The sequence below is a fragment of the Notechis scutatus genome, chromosome 4 (genome assembly GCF_049901735.1).
Source record: "Notechis scutatus isolate UNSWTSFEM ecotype Mainland chromosome 4, rNotScu1.2, whole genome shotgun sequence".
NCBI classification, from domain to species: Eukaryota; Metazoa; Chordata; class Lepidosauria; order Squamata; family Elapidae; genus Notechis; species Notechis scutatus.
In genome coordinates, this window is record NC_142012.1 from 166561759 (window position 1) to 166585340 (window position 23582).

Here is a 23582-nt window from a genome sequence, read left to right on the forward strand (position 1 = left end):
CCTGTCCCATTCCTATTGCCATTCTATAATTCTATTCTATTCCATTTTCTCAATTCTATTCCATTCTACTCTATATTCCATTCCATTCTTCCTTCTATTCCATCCACTGAATTCAATGTGAATACTTTATCTGGCCCAAGCGCGTGCGGTTAGACATGGAAGGGAAGTTTGCCTCTTTCATTCAGACCGTCGGAAGGATAGCGTCCGCCCTGAGATAGACTGCTCCTGCCCAGGGAGGCTCCACAACAGGGCAACCAATAGGCCTTTCATGCCCGAACCTGGAATAAGGTCCATTTCTCTGGATTTCTCTGCCGGGAATCCACCTACCTTCACCACGTGGTATCCCGGATTGCAGCTGATCACAACCTGGTCCTTGAAGGTGTAGGTGGCTTGTGAGGGTTCAAGTTTCCCATGGATGGGGGGATCCAGGAGTGGACACGCATCCCCTGCGTGTTTAAGAGACGGATGAGCAGGTAGGGGGGAAAAAAAAAACGACAGTGCTGAATTAAACAGCCCCAGAGCTATGCATTATTATTATTTTTTTGGAAGTTTCTTTGCAACCCAAAACCCTGCTTGGAGTAGGATGCTAATTTTTTTTATTTTTTTTAAATGCAAGTTGGATAGCATCGCGTATTTTGACGGGTGGGTTTTCTCCTTTGCCTGCTCTGAATTTAGAGAAGGTTGCCTTCTCAAACCAAAGCAGAAAATGGGAAGTCGCAGCCTTTCTAAATTTGGCATTTTTAGTTCCTTCCGCGAAGGAAATGAGAATACGCTGGGCAGAGAAAGCTGTTTAAAAAGACAGAGGGGGAAGATTGTGAAAATAACGCAAGGGAGAGAGTTTGGTCTAGTGGTTAAGACACCAGGCGAGAAAGCAGAAGATCACAAGTTTAAATCCCATCTTAGGCATGAAAGCCGGCTGGGTGACTTTGGGCCAATAACTACCGTAGGAAATTGGGAGTTCTAGTCCCGCCTTAGGCATGAAAGCCAACTGGGAGACTTTGGGCCAATCACCAGGAGACGGTGAGTTCTAGTCCCGCCTTAGGCATGAAAGACAGCTGGGTGACTTTGGGCCAATCACCAGGAGGCGGTGAGTTCTAGTCCCGCCTTAGGCATGAAAGACAGCTGGGTGACTTTGGGCCAATCACTAGGAGACGGTGAGTTCTAGTCCCGCCTTAGGCATGAAAGCCAGCTGAGTGACTTTGGGCCAATCACTAGGAGACGGTGAGTTCTAGTCCCGCCTTAGGCATGAAAGCCGGCTGGGTGACTTTGGGCCAATCACTAGGAGACGGTGAGTTCTAGTCCCGCCTTAGGCATGAAAGCCAGCTGGTGACTTTGGGCCAATCACTAGGAGACGGTGAGTTCTAGTCCCGCCTTAGGCATGAAAGCCGGCTGGGTGACTTTGGGCCAATCACTAGGAGACGGTGAGTTCTAGTCCCGCCTTAGGCATGAAAGCCAGCTGAGTGACTTTGGGCCAATCACCAGGAGACCATGAATTTTAGTCCCACCTTAGGTACAAAAGACAGCTTGGGCCAATCACAAGGAGACCGTGAGTTCTAGTTCCGCCTTACGTATGAAAGCCAATTGGGTAACTTTGGGCCAATCACAATGAGACCATGAGTTCTAGTCCCACCTTAGGCACAAAAGCTAGCTGGGTGACTTTGGGCCAATCACCAGGAGATGGGGAGTTCTAGTCCCGCCTTAGGTATGAAAGTCGATTGGGTGACTTTGGGCCAATCACCAGGAGACGGTGAGTTCTAGTCCCGCCTTAGGCATGAAAGCCAAGTGGGTGACTTTGGGCCAATCACCAGGAGATGGTGAGTTCTAGTCCCGCCTTAGGTATGAAAGTCGATTGGGTGACTTTGGGCCAGTCACTAGGAAACTGTGAGTTCTAGTCCTGCCTTAGGCCGGAAAGCTAGTTGGGTAACTTTGGGCCAATCGCCAGGAGATTAGAAGTTCTAGTCCCGCCTTAGGCATGAAAGCCAGCTGGGTGACTTTGGGCCAATCACCAGGAGACGGGGAGTTCTAGTCATTCTCTCTCAGCCCAGCCCATTTCACAGGGAGTCTTGTCTTTGGGAGAAAAAAGCCTTTTAGTTATTTATAAAAAACAATAAATGCAGGCTAAATAAAATAAACATTATTGGGAATTGTTTTGCATCCTGGGGAATTCTGGGAGTTGGTCCAGCCACCTTAAAACTTGCTGAGATTGAAAAAAATATGAGACTAAAGGACCTCAAAGGTACCTTGCAACCTTTAGACTTCAGGGTTATTCATTACCTGTGGTCGTGTACGTTAATTTCCACCCTCCGTTCTCTCCCGAATTATCGCTGTGGAACAGGATTTGAACTTGGTTGCTCCGAGTTTCAATCCGTCCTGGAGATGTTTCTCCGCAAAAGGGCCCAAGTTCTTTCGATCCGGTTTGGATCTATCAAGCGAAAAAGCCAAGGTTTGTGGGAAAAGGACAGGTGAAGGACGCAGAGATTGTGCAGAGATAATCAGTGTTGGAAGGGACCTTGGAGGTTATCTAGTCCAACCCCCCACCGAAGCAGGAGACTCGACACCATTTCTGACAGAGTCTCTTCTTGAAAGTCTCAAGTGATGAAGCTCCCACAACTTCCAAAGGCAACTTCTGTTCCGTGGGTTGATTGTTCTCCCTGTCAGAAAGTTTCTCCTTATTTCCAGGTTGAATCTCTCTCCTTGGTCAGTTTCCATCCATGATTCCTGGTCTGGCCTTGGAGAATAGCTTGACCCCCTTCCTCCACCCTGGGGCAGCCCCTCAAATATTGGAAGATGCTCTCCTGTCTCCCCTGGTCCTCCTCTTCCCTGGACTAGCCATGCAGAGTGCAGAGAAGAGCAAGTAAGATGATTAAAGGCCTGGAGACTGAAACATATGAAGAACAGCTACAGGATTTGGGTTTGGCTGGTTGAAAGAAAAGAAGAATTAGGGTCGATGGGATAGCAGTATTCTAGTATTGGAGGGGTTGCCCCAGAGAAGACGGGGGTCAAACTATTCTCCAAAGCCCCTGAAGGCAGGAGGAGAAACAACAGATGGAAACTAATCAAGGAGAGAAGCAACCTGGAATGAAGGAGAAACTAACTGTGAGGACAGTTACAGGTTAGGGTTGCAACCATTTGCTTAGAGGCTGCTCCAAGTTATAACGGCACTGAAAAAAGTGACTTATTCATGTCTTCTCACACTTTGGTGCTCTCTGAGCTGGGTGGTTTTCTTGCAGATGTTTCATGACCCAACTAGGGAACGTCATCAGTGCTAGAAGGGAAGAGGGGATTTGCTCCCTGTTTATATATAATATAACTCCTCTCCTTCTAGCACTGATGATGTTACCTAGTTGGGCCAGGAAATGTCTGCAAAAAAAAACAACACCCAGCTCAGAGAGCACCAAGGACCCACAGTGCTTTTCCTCCCTTCCCTTCTGCCTCTCCTCCCTTCCCCTCCCCCCCTCCTCCTCCTCCTCCTCCTCCTCCTCCTCCTCTTCTTCTTCTTCTTCTTCTTCTTCTTCTTCTTCTTCTTCTTCTTCTCCTTCTCCTTCTCCTTCTCCTTCTCCTTCTCCTTCTCCTTCTCCTTCTCCTTCTCCTTCTCCCTCCCCCTCCTCCCCTCTTCTTCTTCTTCTTCTTCTTCTTCTTCTTCTTCTTCTTCTTCTTCTTCTTCTTCTTCTTCTTCTTCTTCTTCTTCTTCTTCTTCTTCTTCTTCTTCTTCTTCTTCTTCTTCTCCTTCTCCTTCTCCTTCTCCTTCTCCTTCTCCTTCTCCTTCTCCTTCTCCTTCTCCTTCTCCTTCTCCCTCCCCCTCCTCCCCTCTTCTTCTTCTTCTTCTTCTTCTTCTTCTTCTTCTTCTTCTTCTTCTTCTTCTTCTTCTTCTTCTTCTTCTTCTTCTTCTTCTTCTTCTTCTTCTTCTTCTTCTTCTTCTTCTTCTTCTTCTTCTTCTTCTTCTTCTTCTTCTTCTTCTTCTTCTTCTTCCTTCTCTTCCTCCTCCACCTTCCTCCTCCTCCTCCTTTTCCTCCTCCTCTCTGCAACCCCCCCTCCCTTCTAGCACTGATGATGTTCCCTAGTTGGGTCAGGAAACGTCTGCAAGGAAACCACCAAGGCCAGAGAGCACCAAGGACCCCACAGTACAGCAACTCCTCCTCCTCTGCTGCAGTCGTGGCTCCAATGGATTGAAAGCGCTGACCTTAATGTAATCGTAGGGACAGGTAACCTCAGGGTGATCTTCGATGTCGAAACTCTCATCGAACTGGAGTGTAATAAAAAATCCTTCCTCCAAGCCAATGCGGTATCCGCAGTCAGAGCTCTTGGGGTAGGAATTGGGGAAATCGGGGCTGTGGATCACCCCACTTCTCTGGGTGAAGAGGTTGTTGCTGCATTCCACTGCAACAAACAAACACACACACACACACACACACAAAGATCACAACATTAACCTGGTTAGTTTTGGGTTGACGGCATGAATGGGTCTGTAGCCTGGGTATTACAGGTAGTCCTCAACTTACGACCAAAATCTACGTTGCTACGTGAGACAGATGTTAAGCGAGTTTTGCCCCGTTTTACGACCGTGGTTAAGGGAATTGCTTCAGTTGTTAAGTTAGTAACATGGTTGTCAACTAAAAAACATTCCTTTGGTCTTTTTAGTTGCCAGCAGGAAGGGAGTGTGGGAATGCAGTGCATTCCTTAAATGCCTCAGATAATTGCTAGGCAGCCGAAGCTGTTGGCGAGCAAGATTATTACTGGAGAGTATGATTGGTGACTCTTGGCTATGGATGTGTCCCATTGGAGAATACACATCCAGGGGGTGGTGGGGAAGTCCAGACTCAAGGGGGAAATGAATGGTGTGTCTTAGAATCGGCTGTACCCAGGTAACGCCGACATGGCCACTCCAAATAAATCAATTAAAATAGCCAAAAAGGCGATAAGAGTAGTTAACCTAATCCTGCATAGCTTTTTCTCTGGTAATATCACACTATTAACTAGAGCATACAAAACATTTGCGAGACCAATACTCGAATACAGCTCATCAGTCTGGAACCCACATGACGTATCTGATATTAGCACAGTTGAGAAAGTCCAGAAATATTTCACAAGAAGAGATCTCCACTCCTCTATTCGTTGAAGAAAACCTTATGCCGCCAGACTTGAAATTCTAGACCTAGAAAACCTTGAATTACGCCGCCTTCGGTCCGATCTAAATATAGTATATAAAATCATACATTGCAATGTCCTACCTGTCAATGAATACTTCAGCTTCAACCATAACAACACAATAGATACAAACTCAAGGTTAATCGCGCCAAACTTGATGGCAGGAAATATGACTGCAGCCACAGAGTGGTCAATGTCTGGAATCCTCTACCTGGCTCTCTGGTTTCTTCCCCAAACCCCAGAAACTTTAACCTTAGACTGTCTACTATTGACCTCACCCCTTTCCTAAGAGGTCTGTAGGGGGCGTGCATAAGCGCACCAACGTGTCTACCGTCCCTGTCCTATTGTTTCTTTTTATTTTTCCTATATGTACCCATTTCATGTATTCATAACTATGTATATACTTATACCTATTATTTTATAATCATTTGACAAAATCAAATCAAATAAATAAATAAATTTTTTTTTTTTACTCTGACAGATGCGGCTAGAGACTTATGGTTTGAATGGGGATGCATGTTGGAGAACTGACAACGGTCTTTAAGTGAATTTGTCTTCCCCCTTGACTTTGCTTATGAGAAGGTCAGGAAAGGGGATCAGGTGATCCCCTGGACACTGCGACCGTCATAAGTAGAGTTCTCAAGAAGAGTTCTCCACTCCTCTACTCGCTGTAGAATACCTTATGCCACCAGACTTGAAATTCTAGAACTAGAAAACCTTGAATTACGCCGTCTTCGGTCTGACTTAAGCATGGTATACAAAATCATACATTGCAATGTCCTACCTGTCAATGAATACTTCAGCTTCAACCATAACAACACAAGAGCACACAATAGATACAAACTCAAAGTAAACCGCACCAAACTTGATTGCAGGAAATACGACTTCAGCAATAGAGTGGTCAATGTCTGGAATAGTCTACCCGACTCTGTGGTTTCTTCCCCAAACCCCAAAAACTTTAACCTTAGACTGTCTACTATTGACCTCACCCCTTTCCTAAGAGGTCTGTAGGGGGCGTGCATAAGCGCACCAACGTGCCTACCGTCCCTGTCCTATTGTTTCTCCTGTTCTTTTGTTTTTCTTATGTGTGACCATTTCATGTATTCACAACTATGTATACATTTATACTTGTTATCTTGTAAACAATTGGCAAATCAAATAAATAAATAAAAAAAAAATAAAATAAAGTATGAGTCAGTTACCAAGGGGACTGAAGTTTGATCATATGACGATGGGGTTGCTGCAACGGTCGTAAGCAGGCCGTAAGTCAGTGTTTTCAGTGCCGTTGTAACATTGAACGGCCGCTAAAGGAACTACTGTAAGTCGAGGACTACCTGTATTATAATGGGGTTGGACTAGAAGACCTCCGAGGTCCCTTCCAACTCTTGTTATTCTGCAAGCAAACATGCCCACGATCTAAGATGGATGTTGCTGCCGATGGTTACAGGTGGGCCTCGACTCACAATTGAGCCCAAAATTTATGTTGATAAGTGAGACAGTTGTTAAGTGAGTTTTGCCCTGTTTTTACAACCATTGTTAAGTGAATTGCTGCACTTGTTCAGTTAGTAACACGTTTGCTAAGTGAATCTGGCTTCCCTGTTCATCAGACGGTCGCAAAAGGGGATCCCTGCGACCGTCATAAATCGGAACCAGTTGCCAAGCGGTCTGAATTTTGGTCATGTGACCTTTGGGGATGGTGCAACGGTCATTCAGTGTGAACAACGGCCCTAAGTCACATTTTTCAGCGCCGTCGTAACTTCGAATGGTGACTGAACTGATCGTTGTAAGTCGAGGACTATTTGGGCAGCATTAAATACTGCATTTTCTGCCTTTGAACCCAATCTTAAAGTCTCAGGCTGGGTGCCCGTGCCAAACACCAATTCAAGTTTAATCCTGACCAGGTTTTTGCCGTTTAATGTGCCATCCTGGAGACTCCACAGACCCTGGTTGCGCCTGTGTCGATTTCGGTCTTGCCAATTGGAGGCTTTCCTAAATAAAATAAAACTGTCTTGGAAGATGGACGTTGTTCTTTTCTTTTTAAATGGATTTGGTCACTTGGAAACCTGACCGTCGGCTGTTTTGGGGTGATAGGGAAAAAGGGGGTCAGATTGGCGCTGAGGGACCCTGGAAGAACCAAGGTTGAAGGTGGTAGGAGATCAATGGAGATTCTCCGTTCATGGTTGTCCCAAAAGTGCTTTTTTTCCCCCCCCCCAAGAGGTAAATGGACTTTCTTTGTTTTTCTCTGAAGACATTTCGCTTCTCATCTAAGAAGCTTCCTCAGCTCTGATTGCATGGTGGGGTCATTTGCATTCCTTTTGGAGGGTCGTTGAGGCCGCTTGGAAATGTCTGTGTCCTCACCCGAGTAGCACAATGGGGTGTGCATCATCTGTCTCCCGTCTACAACACGGTCCTTTCCTTGAAGAAGGCTCCACGACCATTTGCACCACTGAGGACACAGACGAACCTCCAAGTGGCCTCGACGACCCTCGGAAAAGGATGCAAACGACCAGCTGTCCGCAAGGAGAATCAATCCTTCCCGTCCTCACGATCCAGTCAGAGCGGAGGGAGCTTTTTGGAGAAGAAGCGAAACGACTTCGAGGAAAAAACTGTCCAGAGTATATTCGTGAACTGGAATAGCGCTTGGTAACAAGGTCAGCCAATGAGGACTGTTTGGAAACGGAAACTAGAAGTAGCCTAGGCGTGGCTCTGCATTAAGCTCTGCAGCTCTGAAGCTTTGTTGAGCTGAGAGTCTGTACAGGCGTAGCAACTAAGTCAGCCAATGAGGACTGTTTGGAAACTGAAACTACAAGTAGCCTAGGCGTGGCTCTGCATTAAGCTCTGCAGCTCTGAAGCTATGTTGAGCTGAGAGTCTGTACAGGCGTAGCAACTAAGTCAGCCAATGAGGACTGTTTGGAAACTGAAACTAGAAGTAGCCTAGGCGTGGCTCTGCATTAAGCTCTGCAGCTCTGAAGCTATGTTGAGCTGAGAGTCTGTACAGGCATAGCAACTAAGTCAGCCAATGAGGACTGTTTGGAAACTGAAACTAGAAGTAGCCTAGGCATTAAGCTCTGCAGCTCTGCAGCTTTGTTGAGCTGAGAGTCTGTCTATTAAAAATGAAACGGCTTCTCTCCTCTGCTGTGAAAGAGAAACTGACTTGCTTGCTTGCCTGCTGAACTAAAGGGAAACTGGTGTCTTTCCGAGCTCCTGAGTCGCCGCACTTGCAACATGTTTCTGCCTGGGTTTGCTCCCTGTTGGAGGAATCTACAACTGGTATTGTAAAATTTGCTTGGTATGTTTATAAAGATGTCAAATGAAGCACCAGCCACCTGTGGTTTTTTTTTTTCCGGCCCTGAATTAACGCTGCAAAACTCTGAACGAAAACAAAGGAAGCCCGGTTGCCTCTTGAAAAAGACACACACACACACACAAAAAAGGACACCTGTCAGACAGGTGGCAGGAGGACCCCCTACCTTTGCAGGTTCTGTTGTCCGAATGGAGAATGTACCCAAAGCGGCAGGAACAATAAAAGCCCCCGATGTAGTTGTGGCAGTGATGATCGCAGGCCAGTTCTTCGTCGTTGCTCTCCAAGCATTCATCGATATCTGCGATGAGACCCCAAGACAAACGTCAATGAACCTTCCCTGGGGGCCACTCACTGGCAGGTGTTCCTTTTGGCTAAGCGGAGGGACGTTGGGTGGGGTGGGGTGGGGGTCTTCTTAAGACTGATCCAATCAACCGAGATAAAGAAAGTCGGATTGGTTAGCGCTAAAGGGGCTGGCCTAGAAGCCAGGAGATGGGGAGTTCTAGTCCCGCCTTAGGTGTGAAATCCAACTGGGTGACTTTGGGCCAATCACCAGGAGACGGGAGTTGTAGTCCCGCCTTAGGCATGAAAGCCAGCTGGGTGACTTTGGGCCAATCACCAGGAGACGGAGAGTTGTAGTCCCGCCTTAGGCATGAAAGCCAGCTGGGTGACTTTGGGCCAATCACCAGGAGATGGGGAGTTCTAGTCCCGCCTTAGGCATGAAAGCCACCTGGGTGACTTTGGGCCAATCACCAGGAGGCGGTGAGTTCTAGTCCCGCCTTAGGCATGAAAGCCACCTGGGTGACTTTGGGCCAATCACCAGGAGATGGGGAGTTCTAGTCCGCCTTAGGCATGAAAGCCAGCTGGGTGACTTTGGGCCAATCACCAGGAGACCGGGAGTTCTAGTCCCGGCTTAAGCATGAAAGTGAACTAGGTGACTTTGGGCCAATCACCAGGAGACGGGAGTTCTAGTCCCGCCTTAGGCATGAAAGGCAGCTGGGTGACTTTGGGCCAATCACCAGGAGACAGGAGTTCTAGTCCCGCCTTAGGCATGAAAGCCACCTGGGTGACTTTGGGCCAATCACCAGGAGCGGGGAGTTCTAGTCCCACTTTAGCCATGAAAGCTAGCTGGGTGACTTTCGGCCAATCGCCAGGAGACAGGGAGTTGTAGTCCCGCCAACTGGGTGACTTTGGGCCAATCACCAGGAGATGGAGAGTTCTAGTCCCGCCTTAGGTGTGAAATCCAACTGGGTGACTTTGGGCCAATCACCAGGAGATGGGGAGTTCTAGTCCCGCCTTAGGCATGAAAGGCAGCTGGGTGACTTTGGGCCAATCACTGAGGTGACAATTTAACAGAATAACAGAGTTGGAAGGGACCTTGCTGGTCATCTAGTCCAATCCCCTGCCCAAGCATTTCTCCTTTCTCCTCGTTCTGAGTTCCAATGTTGGCCTTTGACCTGTCTGGATGAGCGAAGGAACCAACCAAGTTATCCAGGGCTGGTATTCAGATGGTTCTGACCGGTTTTGGAGAACCGGTGGCAGAAATTTTGAGTACTTGGGAGAACCGGCCAATCCCGCCTCTGACTGGCCCCGCCAACCCCATCTCTTCTCTGCCTCCCATTGAGTCCCAGCTGATCGGCTGGGTCTCCTTTGGTTGCCCTGCCCAGGAGAACGGAGCTGGAAAGCAGGTCAGTGGGGTGGGGAAAGGAAGGGGGATTTTGCAGTATATCCTTCCCCCTGAAGTGGGGTGGAAATGGACTATCCAAACTCACCCACAGCTGCGTAATGGGCATCAAACCCAGTGAACCGCTCCTCGTTGGAGAAGTCAGATCGGAACGTGAGACTCAGACGGGATCCCGGAGACGTGATTGGCTCTCGTCCAGGGGTCTGTTCTGGATCCCGGTCCTCTTTCCCACAGAAGGTCGCCAAGACTTGATCCTCCGACTCGACCTGTTGGACATCGGAAGAGAAAAGGCATAGAAAACAGGTTGATCTTTGCCTGCCGTGAGCCCAACGTTTCTGGTGGCTAAGTGAGACGGTTATAAAGTGAGCCCTGCCCAATTTTACAACCTTTCTTGCCACCGTTGCTAAGTGAATCATTGCGCTTTGTTAAGTGAACCGTGGCATCAGTTAGTAGCACGGTGTTCTGACCCAAGCTTTTAAAAGTAAAACCTATTTCAATGCCACACTGGGAATTACTTGCATTCCCAGCCAGAACTAATTATAAACAGTTCCTCGAGATAAGGGCATGCCTTTCAGTGCTGTAGATGGCTGACAAAAGACAGAAGTATCCAAATTAATAACAGAAACCAAACCCGAAGTACTATAAAAAAACCGACCAGAGTTTCCAGAAGCTGCAAAGAAGGACTCAGAATCCAACTGAACTACTTTGCTTCCTGCAAAGCTTTCGTCATTGGGATCCGACTTTTATATCCCTGTATATTGAAAATTGATAGTTTTTTTTTTAAAAAAAATCTCTGTAATGCATTTCCTGCAGCTTTTGAAGAATTGCAAAGCTATTGGCTTCAGTCTCTTTTAACACAGTGGCAGCTTAACCCAGAAAACGTATACATTTCATTTTCATTCATATTATTGATTTAGGGGCCTTGAATTTAAAGATTTCCCTCATTTCTCCGATGGGAATAAAAGAAATGACAGCGATGGAAGGGACCCTGAAGGTCTTCTAGTCTGACCCCTTGCTCAAACAGGAAACCTTAAACTATTCCAGACAAATCTCTTCTTAAAATCCTCCAGTGATGGAGCATCCACCAGATCTGGTGGCAAGCTGTTCCACTGGTTAATTGTTCTCACTATCAGGAAATTCCTCCTTCGTTCCAGATTGCTTCTCTCCTGGATTAGTTTCCATTCATTTTTTGTTGTTGTTGTTCTGCTTTGTGGTGCTTTGGAGAATAGCTTGACTCCCTCTTTTCTGGGGCAGCCCCTCAAATATTGGAAGACCGCAATCCTGTCACATCTGTCAGAACGTTTATTGATGGCAGAGGAATTTCCCAAATCAATGCTTAAATGCAATCCCCAGAACGATGTTTTTGATTTCGGCATTTCCCTGCTTCAAAGGAAAACCTCACTCATAATGCATGCGAAAATAAAAAATAAAATAGGCTTGCTATTCAGATTAAACACATATTTATATAGCAACACAGATCGGAACACTTTCGAAATGGCACTTGACGGGCGCTTTTCGTAACAATTTCCAGGTTTTTTTCAGTTGCTCTTATAAATGCAGGCTTCAGTTAGTTCCAAACACATAGTGCTTGACTGATCACCAAAAGGGAGGCCAAAATTTCCATTGCTGAACAAGGCAATTGCTAAGTGAATCGGTCCTGATTTTACCATGGTTGTTCAGCGAATCATTGCAGCTATTAAGTGAATCACAGGGTCCTTAAGCGAATCCAGCTTTCCCCATTGTTCTGACCCAAACCTGGTTCCAAGGAAACAAACACGAAATAGAGGTAACAGCAAAACCTTTTAACGATTCTTTACGGAATTCCGTTCCTTCCCGGTTAAAAGTCTGTTTCAAACTCATTGTCTCTGATAAGGACAAGCCTTGCCAAGGTGGTGCATGGCTGCCAAGAACATGAGATAAAGTGGCCAAGAAATATTTCAGACACAAAGAGTCTCCAAACACCAATCAAGATATCTCGAATGTCCACAAGGCTCGAGTGCAAAAACGTCTTTGCTTCCTGCAAAGAACTCCGGTTTCTCAGCTGGCTTTTATCCCTTAAGGGAGGGGCCATGACCTTGCAGCCTTACTCCCGAGTCGCCTGTGCTGCTGCAGCTGCTCTTTCCTTCGAGCAGCCCTGCGTGCACGCACACTGAGCACAGGCTCCTCAGGGGACTCATCCTCACTGCTGCCAGCCTCCACAATCTCCGAAGGCTCCACTCCCTGAGGGTCCTGGCCCCATCCCTGCATCCCACGCAGGCCCCTCACCTGAGTCCTCGTTCTCCGAGACCTCAGCCGTCCTCACCTGCTGCCGGCGAACCACAACACCCATTGACTTTGCTGGTGAGAAAGTCGGCTGGGAAGGGCATGGGACCCAGAGATGTTGGTCATAAATACATGCCCGTACTTCGACTGCATGAGCATGGCGATTCTGTGATGGTCGTAAGTGTGAAGACCGGTCATAAGTCACCTTTCCCCCCCCCAGAGGCATTGTAACTTTGAGCAGTTGCTAAACGAAGGATTGCTAGGTTGAGGAACATCTGTGCATGGATTTGCTTTCACGCTCTTCTGACAAATTTTTGTGTGTGTGTTTTGTGTGTGTGTGTGTGTGTGTGTTTGTTTGCACACTGGAGATTTTTTCTGGGAGCAAGTAGCAAGCAAGTAGTAGTTTTAGTGTGTGCCGTGCCGTGTGCCTATTGCACAGGCAGTGCTCAAGCAATAAGTGTTAACTTAGCAACTCTGCGAAGTTTCAACAGCACTGAAAAAAGTGACTTATGACTTGTTGCAGCATCCCCATCGTCGCGCGATCCAAATTCAGATGTTTGGCAGCTGACTCCTTATTTATAATGGTCGCGGGGTCACGGGATCCCCTTTTGCAACCTCCTGGACAGCTGAGTCCGTGGGGAATCCAGATTCACTTAATGACCAGATTATTCAGTGAAGAAATGCAACGGTTCACTTCATGACCATGTGACTAACATAACCACGGCAGCGATTCGCTTGACAAGAAAGGGTCGTAAAATGGGGGGGCGGGTGGCACTTCGCCATCTCGCTTAGTGACAGAAATTGGGGGCTTGGTGGTGGTCGTAACTTGAGGACTCCCCGTCCAAATCTTATCGTGTTTCATGCAATTTAGAGGGTGAGTGTATTTTAAAAACACTAGAAGTTTTTAAGAAGATGTTGGAGAGCCATTTGTCTGAAGTAGTGTTTCCTGTCTAAGCAGGCGGTTGGACTAGATGACCTCCACGGTCCCTTCCAGCTCTGTTATTCTATTCTATTCTATTCTATTCTATTCTATTCTATCCTATCCTATTCTATTCTATCCTATATTCTATATTCTATATTCTATTCTATATTCTATGTTCTATATTCTATTCTATTCTATTCTATTCTATTCTATTCTATTCTATTCTATATTCTATATTCTACCGTGTTTCTCATATAATAAGGCCGGGTCTTATTTTTTTTTTGAGCCCCGAAAAAATGGCTAGGCCGTCTTTTCGGGGGTGACTTAATTCCCCCTTGCATCTTCAGGCGGGTGGGCGACGACGGCTTGGATGTTGACCCCGGCATTGGTGGGGCACTTCATACTGGGGTCAACGCAGGCATATCCGGGTGTGTAACAAAAGTACTTCCTAACGGCAAGCCCCCCCCCCACCATTCCCCCCCCATTTTGCATGTTTTAATATAGGCCTTAATTTGGGGGGAGGGTCTTAATTTCATTTCATGCCTATAAAACATGCTGGGGCTTTCTATTGGGGGAGGCCGTATTGTTGGAGAAACAGGGTATATTCTATATTCTATTCTCTATTCTCTATTCTATTCTCTATTCTATATTCTATTCTCTATTCTATTCTATATTCTATATTCTATTCTACTCTATTCTATATTCTATTCTATTCTATTCTATTCTATATTCTATATTCTATATTCTATTCTATATTCTATTCTATTCTATATTCTATATTCTATTCTATATTCTATATTCTATTCTATATTCTATTCTATTCTATTCTATTCTATTCTATTCTATTCTATTCTATTCTATTCTATTCTATTCTATTCTACTCTACTCTACTCTACTCTGTTCTATTCTATGCTCTTTCAATTGGTGTCATTTTCCATCGACGATACTAGCCGAAATTGAATATTTTCTGTAAATGCAGCAGCTCAGTCCAAACATTCCTTTCTGTATAGATTAAGCCTGTTGCACAAACGTCGTCTTTTCCTTTCGCAAGGACTGCTGTTTGTCAGAAATGGTGTAGTAGGGTCTCCTGCTTGGGCAGGGGAGGGGGTTGGACTAGATGACCTCCGAGGTCCCTTCCAACTCTGTCAAGCCGTAATACGAAATGTAGGGCATTAAAAAAAGGTTCCAAAGATTTTTTTGGGGGGGTGGGGGGAGCAGTGGAAACGAATGGAAAACTGGCAGCCAGCCGGCCCTTCCTGGATGCCTCCAAGGAGAGGCTGATCAACCAGCTGGGCTCCGAGAGGGATTCCTGCGGGAATTCCTGGATTGCGGATCCGCTCCCTTTGCAACATCATCCTAATAAAATTAATCGGATCCTGAAGCATGGCACCGCAATGTCCTTTCGCGAAGATCGCAGGTGGAAATCAAATGCTAGAAATGAAGAGTATACTTTGCCAACATTTTTTTTGTGGGGGGCTGTTGGGGAAATTATATTTCTCCCATCCTAGCTATGACTGAACGTCTGGACAGGGTTTGGAAGCTATGAGGATGCTGTGTTTAAACTGATGGATGCATCAAGGCAGGAGTGGAATGAAAAATATAGGATCTAAATCAGAAAGGAAAGAAAGAAAGAAAGGAAAGAAAAAAAGAAAGGAAAGAGGAGGAGGAGAGAGGGAGGAAGAAAAGGAAGCAAAGAGGGAAGAAGGAAAGAAAAAAAAGAACGAGGATAAGTGAGATGGGTGTTAAAATGAAAGAAAGAAAGAAAGAAAAAGAAAGGAAGAAAGAAAGAAAGAGGAGAGAAGGAAAAAAGAGAAGGAAGGAAGGAAAGAAAAAGGAAGAAGAAAAAGAAAAGAAAAGAAAAGAAAAGAAAAGAAAGGAGGAGGGAGGGAGGGAGGGAGGAATGGCAGGCAGGCAGGAACTAGAAAGAGAGAAAGAAAGAAAGTTGAGAAGGAGGGAAGGAAGGAGGGAAGTAAAGAAGGAAGTAAAAAGGAGAGAGAGAGAGAGAGAGAGAGAAAGAAGGGAAGGAAGGAGGGAAGGAAATAAGAAAGAACAATTCAGATAAATTTAACTGTTGTTAATTTTAACACTTTTATATTTATGCTTTCATGGCATTGCAAGCCACCCACTTGTTACTTTGGATAAAGTGTATGGGTGTTGAAATGAAAGAAAGAAGGAAGGAAGGAAGGAAGGAAGGAAGGAAGGAAGGAAGGAAGGAAGGAAGGAAGGAAGGAAGGAAGGAAGGAGAGAGAAAAAACCCACTGAACAAACCACTTTTTCTGCCTGGGGAATTCTGGGAGTTAACGTTCACCCCACTTCAAGTGGCCAAACATTGGTCTACATTAATCTTGCTTCTATTCCTTCACAAGTGACTTTCATTCCCCAGTTTTTGCCAGTTTCTCCAAACCCTCAGAACAAATCAAGGTAATTAATACCCAGCCCCCTGCCCCCTCCCCTGTTTCCTGAAAGGACCGTTGTTTCCCTGGTCAATTGAACATCATCCTGGTTGACAACATGTGGTCATGCTCTAGATGAGAGTTTCCATTTTTCCTGGAAGAAGGGATCAGCCAACTGTCCCATTTGGAGCTACGGGAACCGGTGGCCTTCCAAGGCACCCCACTCCACTGCCCTAATATAAATTAAAACCCCCCTCCCCCATTTTTCATTTCCACTTTGCCACAAGCGTGTGACGGCACCAGCTGCCAATGAGTGAAGTCATGGCGCCAGTCTAAAGTTTCCATAAAGAAGTTCTCTTCATTTTCCAAATGCTTCCAAATGCTCAGGCAAAGTTCTGCTTGCATGAAATTAGTGCATTTTGACTATAAAGTACAAGATAATTTTGTAATTGCACTTATAATTGCTGCAAAGGAAAATGGAATCAACCTTCCTTCCTTCCTTTCTTCCTTCCCTCCTTTGCCCTCATTCCTTCCCTTTATCCCTCTCCTCCCTCCCTTCCTTCCTTCCTTCCTTCCTTCCTTCCTTCCTTCCTTCCTTCCTTCCTTCCTTCCTTCCTTCCTTCCTTCCTTCCTTCCTTCCTTCCTTCCTTCCTCCTTTGCCCTCATCCCTTTATCCCTCTGCCTCCTCCCTCCCTCCCTCCCTCCTTCCTTTTTATGCTGTCTGTAAAAAAAAACTCAATAAAGCTTTATGGAAATGCACACGATTTTTTACTGCCTCTGGCGATATAACACAGCTCCTTCTATCTGCCTTCCCTGCAATTAGCAGACGCATTCCACAAAACCCAAGAAATTGAAAAGATTCCACGGGGGAGAGATTTAAGGACTTAATTCTCCTCCTGAGGGAAAAGAGATCAGCTCAACTCATTTGGAGAACGAGTTCTCCAAAAACCCCAAGCGGTTTCCCTCATTAAGGCTGCATCTACGTTCACAGCAGGCCCTCGAAACTCAGATGAGACTGTCCGAAAATTGCTTTTAAACCAAATTCTCTCCAGCTTCCTCAACCTGATACTGTCCAGGTAGAATTTCCATATTTTTTTTTCCACGCTGAATGCTGGACTCAAGTCAGCCTGGGGAGAGCAGAATACATAGGTAAATCCTCATCTTACAATCATTCGTTTAGTGACCGTTGAATGAAAGTTTTTCACACCTACGGCCATTGCAGCATCCCCAATGGTCCCCTGATCAAAATTCAGACATTTGGCAACCGGGTTATACAGTATTTATGACGGCTGCCATGTCCCCGTGGGGAGGGGGCCACGTAAAGTCCCCTTTTGCGAACTTCTAGCAAGGAAAACCAGATCCACTTAACAACTATGTTACTGACTTTACATCTGCAGTGACTCGCTTAACAACTGCTGCAAAAAGGATATTAAAATAAGGCAAAAAACCCTCCCATATTACCACCTTTTACAATACTAGACAACTCAGTATCAACAGTAGAGACCTTCCAATTTCTAGGCTCCATCATATCACAAGACCTAAAATGGACACCTAACATCAAAAACGTCATCAAAAAAGCCCAACAAAGAATGTTCTTTCTGCGCCAACTCAGGAAGTTCAAACTGCCCAAGGAGCTGCTGATACAGACAGTGGGGTTGGACTAGATGACCTACAAGGTACCTCCCAACTCTGTTAATTTGAATCTGTAAATTCTACAGAGGAATGATGGAGTCTGTCATCTGCACCTCTATAACTCTCTGGTTTGGTTCTGCAACCCAACAGGACAGACACAGACTCCAGAGAGTAATTAGGACTGCAGAGAAAAAACAATTACTACCCACCTGCCTTCAACTGATACTATATTGATACTGATACTGATCAACTGATACTATAACTGATACTGCACGGTCAAAAAGAGGGCTGTGAAAATATCTGCAGACCCCTCACATCCCGGACAGAAACTGTTTCAACTCCTGCCCTCAAAACGAGGCTATAGAGCATTGCACACCGGAACAACTAGACACAAGGGGAGTTTTTTCCCCAACGCCATCACTCTGCTAAACAAATAATTCCCTCAACACTGTCCAACTATTGACGAAGTCTGCACTACTATTACTATTAACCTTCTCATCATTCCTTATCTCCCATCCCCTCCCACTTGTGACTGTAGGACTGTAACTTTGTTGCTTGTATCCTTACGATTTATATGGACTGTTTCCTTGTAAGATTTGATTGCTTATTGTATCCTACGACTATTATTAAGTGTTGTCCCTGATGATTCTTGACTCTTGACAAATTTATCTTTTCTTTTATGTACACTAAGAACATTTGCACCAAGAAAAATTCCTTGTGTGTCCAATCACACTTGGCCAATAAAGAATTCTATTCTATTCTATTCTATTCTATTCTATTCTATTCTATTCTATTCTATTCTATTCTATTCTATTCTATTCTATTCTATTCTAGTCTAGTCTAGTCTCATTTCACTCATTTCATTTCATTTCTGTTCTGTTCTCTACTCTATTCTATTCTATTCTATTCTATTCCTTCATTTCATTTCATTTCATTTCATTTCTGTTCTTCTCTCTACTCTACTCTACTCTATTCTATTCCTGTATTTCATTTCATTTCATTTCATTTCATTTCATTTCATTTCATTTCATTTCATTTCATTTCATTTCATTCTATTCTATTCTATTCTATTCTATTCTATTCTATTCTATTCTATTCTATTCTATTCTATTCTATTCTTATTGTACCCTATGGCTATTATTGTTATACCTTATGATTCTTGACCTTTGACGAATGTATCTTTTCTTTTATGTACACTGAGAGCATTTGCACTGAAGACCAATTCCTTGTGTGTCCAATCACACCTGGCCAATAAATAATTCTATTCTATTCTTCATTCCAATATCTATTCTATTCTATTCTATTCTATTCTATTCTATTCTATTCTATTCTATTCTATTCTATTCTATTCTATTCTATTCTATTCTATTCTCTATTTTATTCTATTGTATTCTATATTCCAATTCTCTTCTCTTCTCTTCTCTTCTCTTCTCTTCTCTTCTCTTCTAAACTCTCTTAACACATATTGGCTGGGAAAGATTTACAGGCAGGCAGCAAACATGTTTGCAGAAGGCTGATTTTTTCTGGGATGGGGTTTATGTAGTGAGGGGCACTGGAAACTTGTGTGTGTGTGTTTCAGATTTTGAAAAGAGGTGGTTGTTTTTTTGTTTCTCGCAAAAGTTCTGCCCCCGGGGCGTTGGGCTTACTCCTGGCACCGCCACTCTGCAGTTCTCCTTTGTCCTCTCCCTCTCTAGGGTGCCACCGCAGCTGGCGTTCTGCCAAAGGGCTCTGCCACCCGCTCGGTTCCCACCGACAGCCGCCGGGGTGGAGCCTCTGTCACTGGCTGGCTGGGGAATGCTGGGAGCTGGAGTCCAGACATGGCGGAGTGGCCGAAGTTGAGTAACATTGCTGGGAGATCTGTTTTTGATTTGAGGCGAAAGATCTTTCACTTTTCCACTCTGGAAACTCCCCCCCCCCCAATTCTGTTGGGTCAACTCAAATGTTTTCATTTTTGCAAAGGCCTCCTTCCCTCCATCCTCCCTCTCTTTTCCCCTTCCTTCCTTCCTTCCTTCCTTCCTTCCCTCCTTCCTTCCTCCCTCCCTCCCTCCCTCCCTCCCTCCCTCCCTCCCTCCCTCCCCTCCTCCTCCTTCCCTTCCTCTTCATCTATCCTTTCCTTTCCTTTCCTCATCCTTTCCTTCTTTCCATCTCTTTCCTTTCCTTTCCTTTCCTTTTCCTTTCCTTTCCTCTCGTCTTCATTCTTTCCTTTCCTCTTCCATTCCCCTTTTCCTTTCCTCTTCATCCTTTCCTTGTCCATTCCTTCTTTCATTTCCTTTCTCCATCCCTTCCTCTTCACTTCCATCCATCCATCCATCCTTTCCTTTCTCTTTCCCTTCTCTTTTCCTTTCCTCTTCATTCATCCTTTCCTCTTCCTTTCCCCTTCTCTTCTCTTTTCCTTTCCTTTCCTCTCCTCTCCATCCATCCTTCCATTCCCATTCCCATTCCCATTCCTCTTCATCCATCCTTTCTTCCTTTCCTCTTCCATTCCCCTTTCCATTCTTTTCTATCAATCCTTTCCTTTCCTCTTCCATTCTCTTCTTCTTTCCTTTCCTTTCCTCTCCTCTTCATCCATCTTTTCCATCCCCTTCCCATCTCCCTTCCTTTCCATCCATCCTTTCCTTTCCTCTTCCATTCCCCTTCTTCTTTCTTTTCCTCCCTCTTTCCTCTCCTTTCCTCTCCATCCATCCTTTCCTTTCTTCTTCCCTTCCCTTCGTCTCTTCCCCTCCATACCCAGAAGTTGCCTGAGGCTACTCCGCTGGGTGGTGGGAGATCTTGGACCCACATGGAAAATGGGTTCTAACCCCATGGTCACATGGTTCAAATTTGGACACTTGGCAACTGGCAAGGAAAACCCAAAAGTACACATCTAGACTGGGGGAAACCAGGCTCAATAGCAGGAACTGTGAGAGGGATCTTGGAGTCTTAGTGGACAACCAGCTACATAGGAGCCAGCCGTGTGCAGCAGCAGCCAAAAAAGCCAACGCAATCCTAAATTGCATTAACAGGGATGCAATCAAGATCAAGGGAGGTGCTAATACCACTCTGTAAAGCCTTAGTAAGGCCACACCTAGAGTACTGCATCCAGTTTTGGTCACCACGCTATAAAAAAGATGTTGAGACTCTAGAAAAAGTGCCAAGAAGAGCAACCAGGATGACGAGGGGATGATTGGAGGCTAAAACATACGATGGACGGTTGCAGGAACTGGACCTGGCTAGTCTAGGGAAGAGAAGGACCAGGGGAGACAGGAGAGCATCTTCCAATATTTGAGGGGCTGCCATAGAGGGGTGTGTGTGTCAAGCTATTCTCCAAGGCACCTGAAGGCCAGACAAGGAATAATGGATGGAAACTGAACAAGGAGAGATTTAACCTGGAAATCAGGAGAAACTTTCTGACAGTGAGAACAATCCACCCATGGAACAGAAGTTGCCTTCAGAAGTTATGGGAGCTTCATCCCTGGAGGCTTTCAAGAAGAGACTGGAGTCCCATCAGTCAGAAATGGTGTAGGGTCTCCAGCTTGGGCATGGGGTTGGACTAGATGACCTACAAGGTCCCTTCCAACTCTGATTATCTGTTATTTGTTATTTACTTTGGTTGCAACATCCCAGGGTCACATGATCCCCATTTGTGACTTTCTCAGCCGGCTTCCAACAAGCAAAGCCAATGGGGAAAGCCAGATTCGCTTAACAACCATGGGGTTTGCTTAATGACCTTGAGGGAAAAAGTCATAAAATTGGGCATCATTAACTGAACTCATTTAGTGCTGAGAGTTCCTGTCAGGGAAATTGTGCAGCTGGTGCCCAAATGAAGTCAGAGACACTGACACAAATTTGTAGTTTTGATATAAATAAATATATATAACATCTATATTCATAACAGACAAGATCGTTGTGAGGTAAATCATCATGAGGTAAATCATTGTGAGGTGAATCATCATGAGGTAACTCATCGAGGTGAATCATCATGAGGTAACTCATTGTGAGGTAAATCATTGTGAGGTAACTCATCGTGAGGTAAATCATTGTGAGGTTAATCATTGTGAGGTAACTCATTGTGAGGTAAATCATCATGAGGTAAATCATTGTGAGGTGAATCATCATGAGGTAACTCATCGTGAGGTGAATCATCATGAGGTAACTCATCGTGAGGTAAATCATTGTGAGGTAAATCATTGTGAAATAAATCTTAACAGCCTACAGAGCACACAGAAGAAAAAGGAGGGAAAAAAGGGAAACGCCCCCTTTACACCCAGCAACCAATCAGAACACAGATTGCCTCATGAAGGAGCCCACATTCAAATTAGCAAACGTCCTCAAACCCACAAATAACCCAGACCCAATCCACATATCAAAGAATAAGGTCTGCAAACACAATAAAGTTTAATTAAATTAAGTCTCCCAGCAGAACTGTTATGTTCACAATACACAACACACACACACATGCCCCTCAGCATGTAGACACTTCCACACCCCGGACAAAAATGAGAATGATGTGCAAGTGTGCGCAGGCATGCTCCCAAGAGTGTGTATGCATGTGCATATATAAATATGTGTCCATATGTGTGTGTGTGTGGGGGGGCTATATGCATTTGAATGTGCTTGGGTAAACTGCAGTGCAGTTGAAGATGGTGTACAAAATGCTCATAAATTGCATTTGGGGTAAAAGAGCAATTAAAACAAGATCCTGATCAAGGAATAGTATAGGGAGCTGGACTAGAAGACCTCCAAGTTCCCTTCCAGCTCTATTCTATTGTAAAACAAGCTGCCTCTATAAAAGTTTGCTGCTGTACCCCATTTCTCTGTAACAAACTGTTTTGCTTTTAGGAATAAATATTTCTTCCTTCCTCACAGCTGTCTGGATCTCATTTTTATTTATTCTTGTGCAATCCCAGTTCGAGCTGGAACCCCAAATTATTCTTTAATGCTCAGCCAATACCTCGAAAGTTTTCTGCCATGTGCCCAAAAGGCAGAGATGGAGGTTTCAAAGACTATAATCTATATTTCCACTATATTTTTCCCCCTTTCCCTTTTGATCTGTTTGGTTTTGGGGAGTGGAAAATTTGGAAAGCCTGACATTATTATTATATATTTTTTTCCAGAAAACCCACTCAAAGAGTGCCAGCCCAGCTGGTTTCAATCAATCCTTCAATCTATATTTATTTTATATGATTTTGTTTGCCTGTCATGCTTTTCTGTTCAATGTTCTGCTTTAAAATGTGAAATAACCCTTTGCAGGCATGTCTGTAGGATATATGGACCCAAAAGTCAGAGATGGCGCCCAGAATGGTATTAATGAATATAAAATCATAGGGTTGGAAGGGACCTTGGAGGTCTTCTAGTCCAGGGGTCGCCAACCATTTGGACCTCAGGGACCACCAAACTCATAATCCCGCAGACCAGAGACCCCGGGAAAATCCCCCCAAAAAGTCTGCAGGAAAATTCCCCACCCCGTTTTTCTAACGATCGATCGTTCTTTATTTGGGATTGCAGGATACCGTCTCCAGCTCCGTTCTCAGGGGGTGGTGAGAGAGAGAGAGAGAGAGACTTTTGGCTTCATGCAAGGAAAGCAGCAGAAGTCTTTCTTTCTCTCCCCCAAACTCCGCCAGAAAGGAGTCTTTGCCGGCTCAGCCTCTTGGAGCAGGAGGCCTTGCAGGTCCCAAAGACTCATTTCTGGCGGAGTTTCAGGGAGAGAAAGAAAGACTTTTGCTGCTTTCCTTGTGTGCAGCCAAAAGCAGAAGAAGAAAGAAGCGGAAAGAAGCAGCCCGGGGGCCAGGCCAAGCACGTGGGGTGAGTGGGGCAATTCCCCCCCTCCGTCCTTTCCCCCGTCCCCTCCCCTCATGTTGTTCGCAATGCAAGCGACGCAAGCTTTGTGTTCCCACAGGCCATGTGGGCGGCACAGCCTTGTGTTCCCGCGCCGCCTGGATTAATTGCTTTGGGGGGGGGGGACATTTCTCTGCGGACCACCAAAATTTTCTCGCGGACGACCAGTGGTCCACAGCCCACCGGTTGCCAACCACTGTTCTAGTCCAACCCCCTGCCCAGGCAGGAAGCCCTAATTGAAGCTCTGCCTATTTTTAATGTGTATTTTTAATCGATTATTAAATTTAATGTAGATTTGCATCAAAAAAATGGGCTGGAGCTTTCATTACAGGGATCTTTTGACTTTATCCTGCAGGAACCCTCATCCTTATGCAAAGATCTTATTGCTTGAGTTAGAAAAAAAAATATATGAAATTTTGATCTGGAGTT

General features: G+C 45.2%; 1 protein-coding gene across 2 annotated transcripts in view; it reads right to left on the reverse strand.

Annotated features, from left to right (window-relative positions):
- The window catches only part of MASP1 (MBL associated serine protease 1), a 106625-nt gene that overhangs the window by 41050 nt on the left and 41993 nt on the right, over positions 1–23582 (reverse strand). For both annotated transcript variants that reach the window (XM_087965598.1, XM_087965597.1), the window contains exons 3-7: positions 10219–10396; positions 8616–8747; positions 4181–4377; positions 2275–2422; positions 328–446 (exon numbers count right to left, since the gene is read on the reverse strand). In XM_087965598.1, the coding sequence (XP_087821724.1) occupies positions 328–446; positions 2275–2422; positions 4181–4377; positions 8616–8747; positions 10219–10396 (774 nt within the window). The remainder of the gene's footprint in view (positions 1–327; positions 447–2274; positions 2423–4180; positions 4378–8615; positions 8748–10218; positions 10397–23582) is intronic.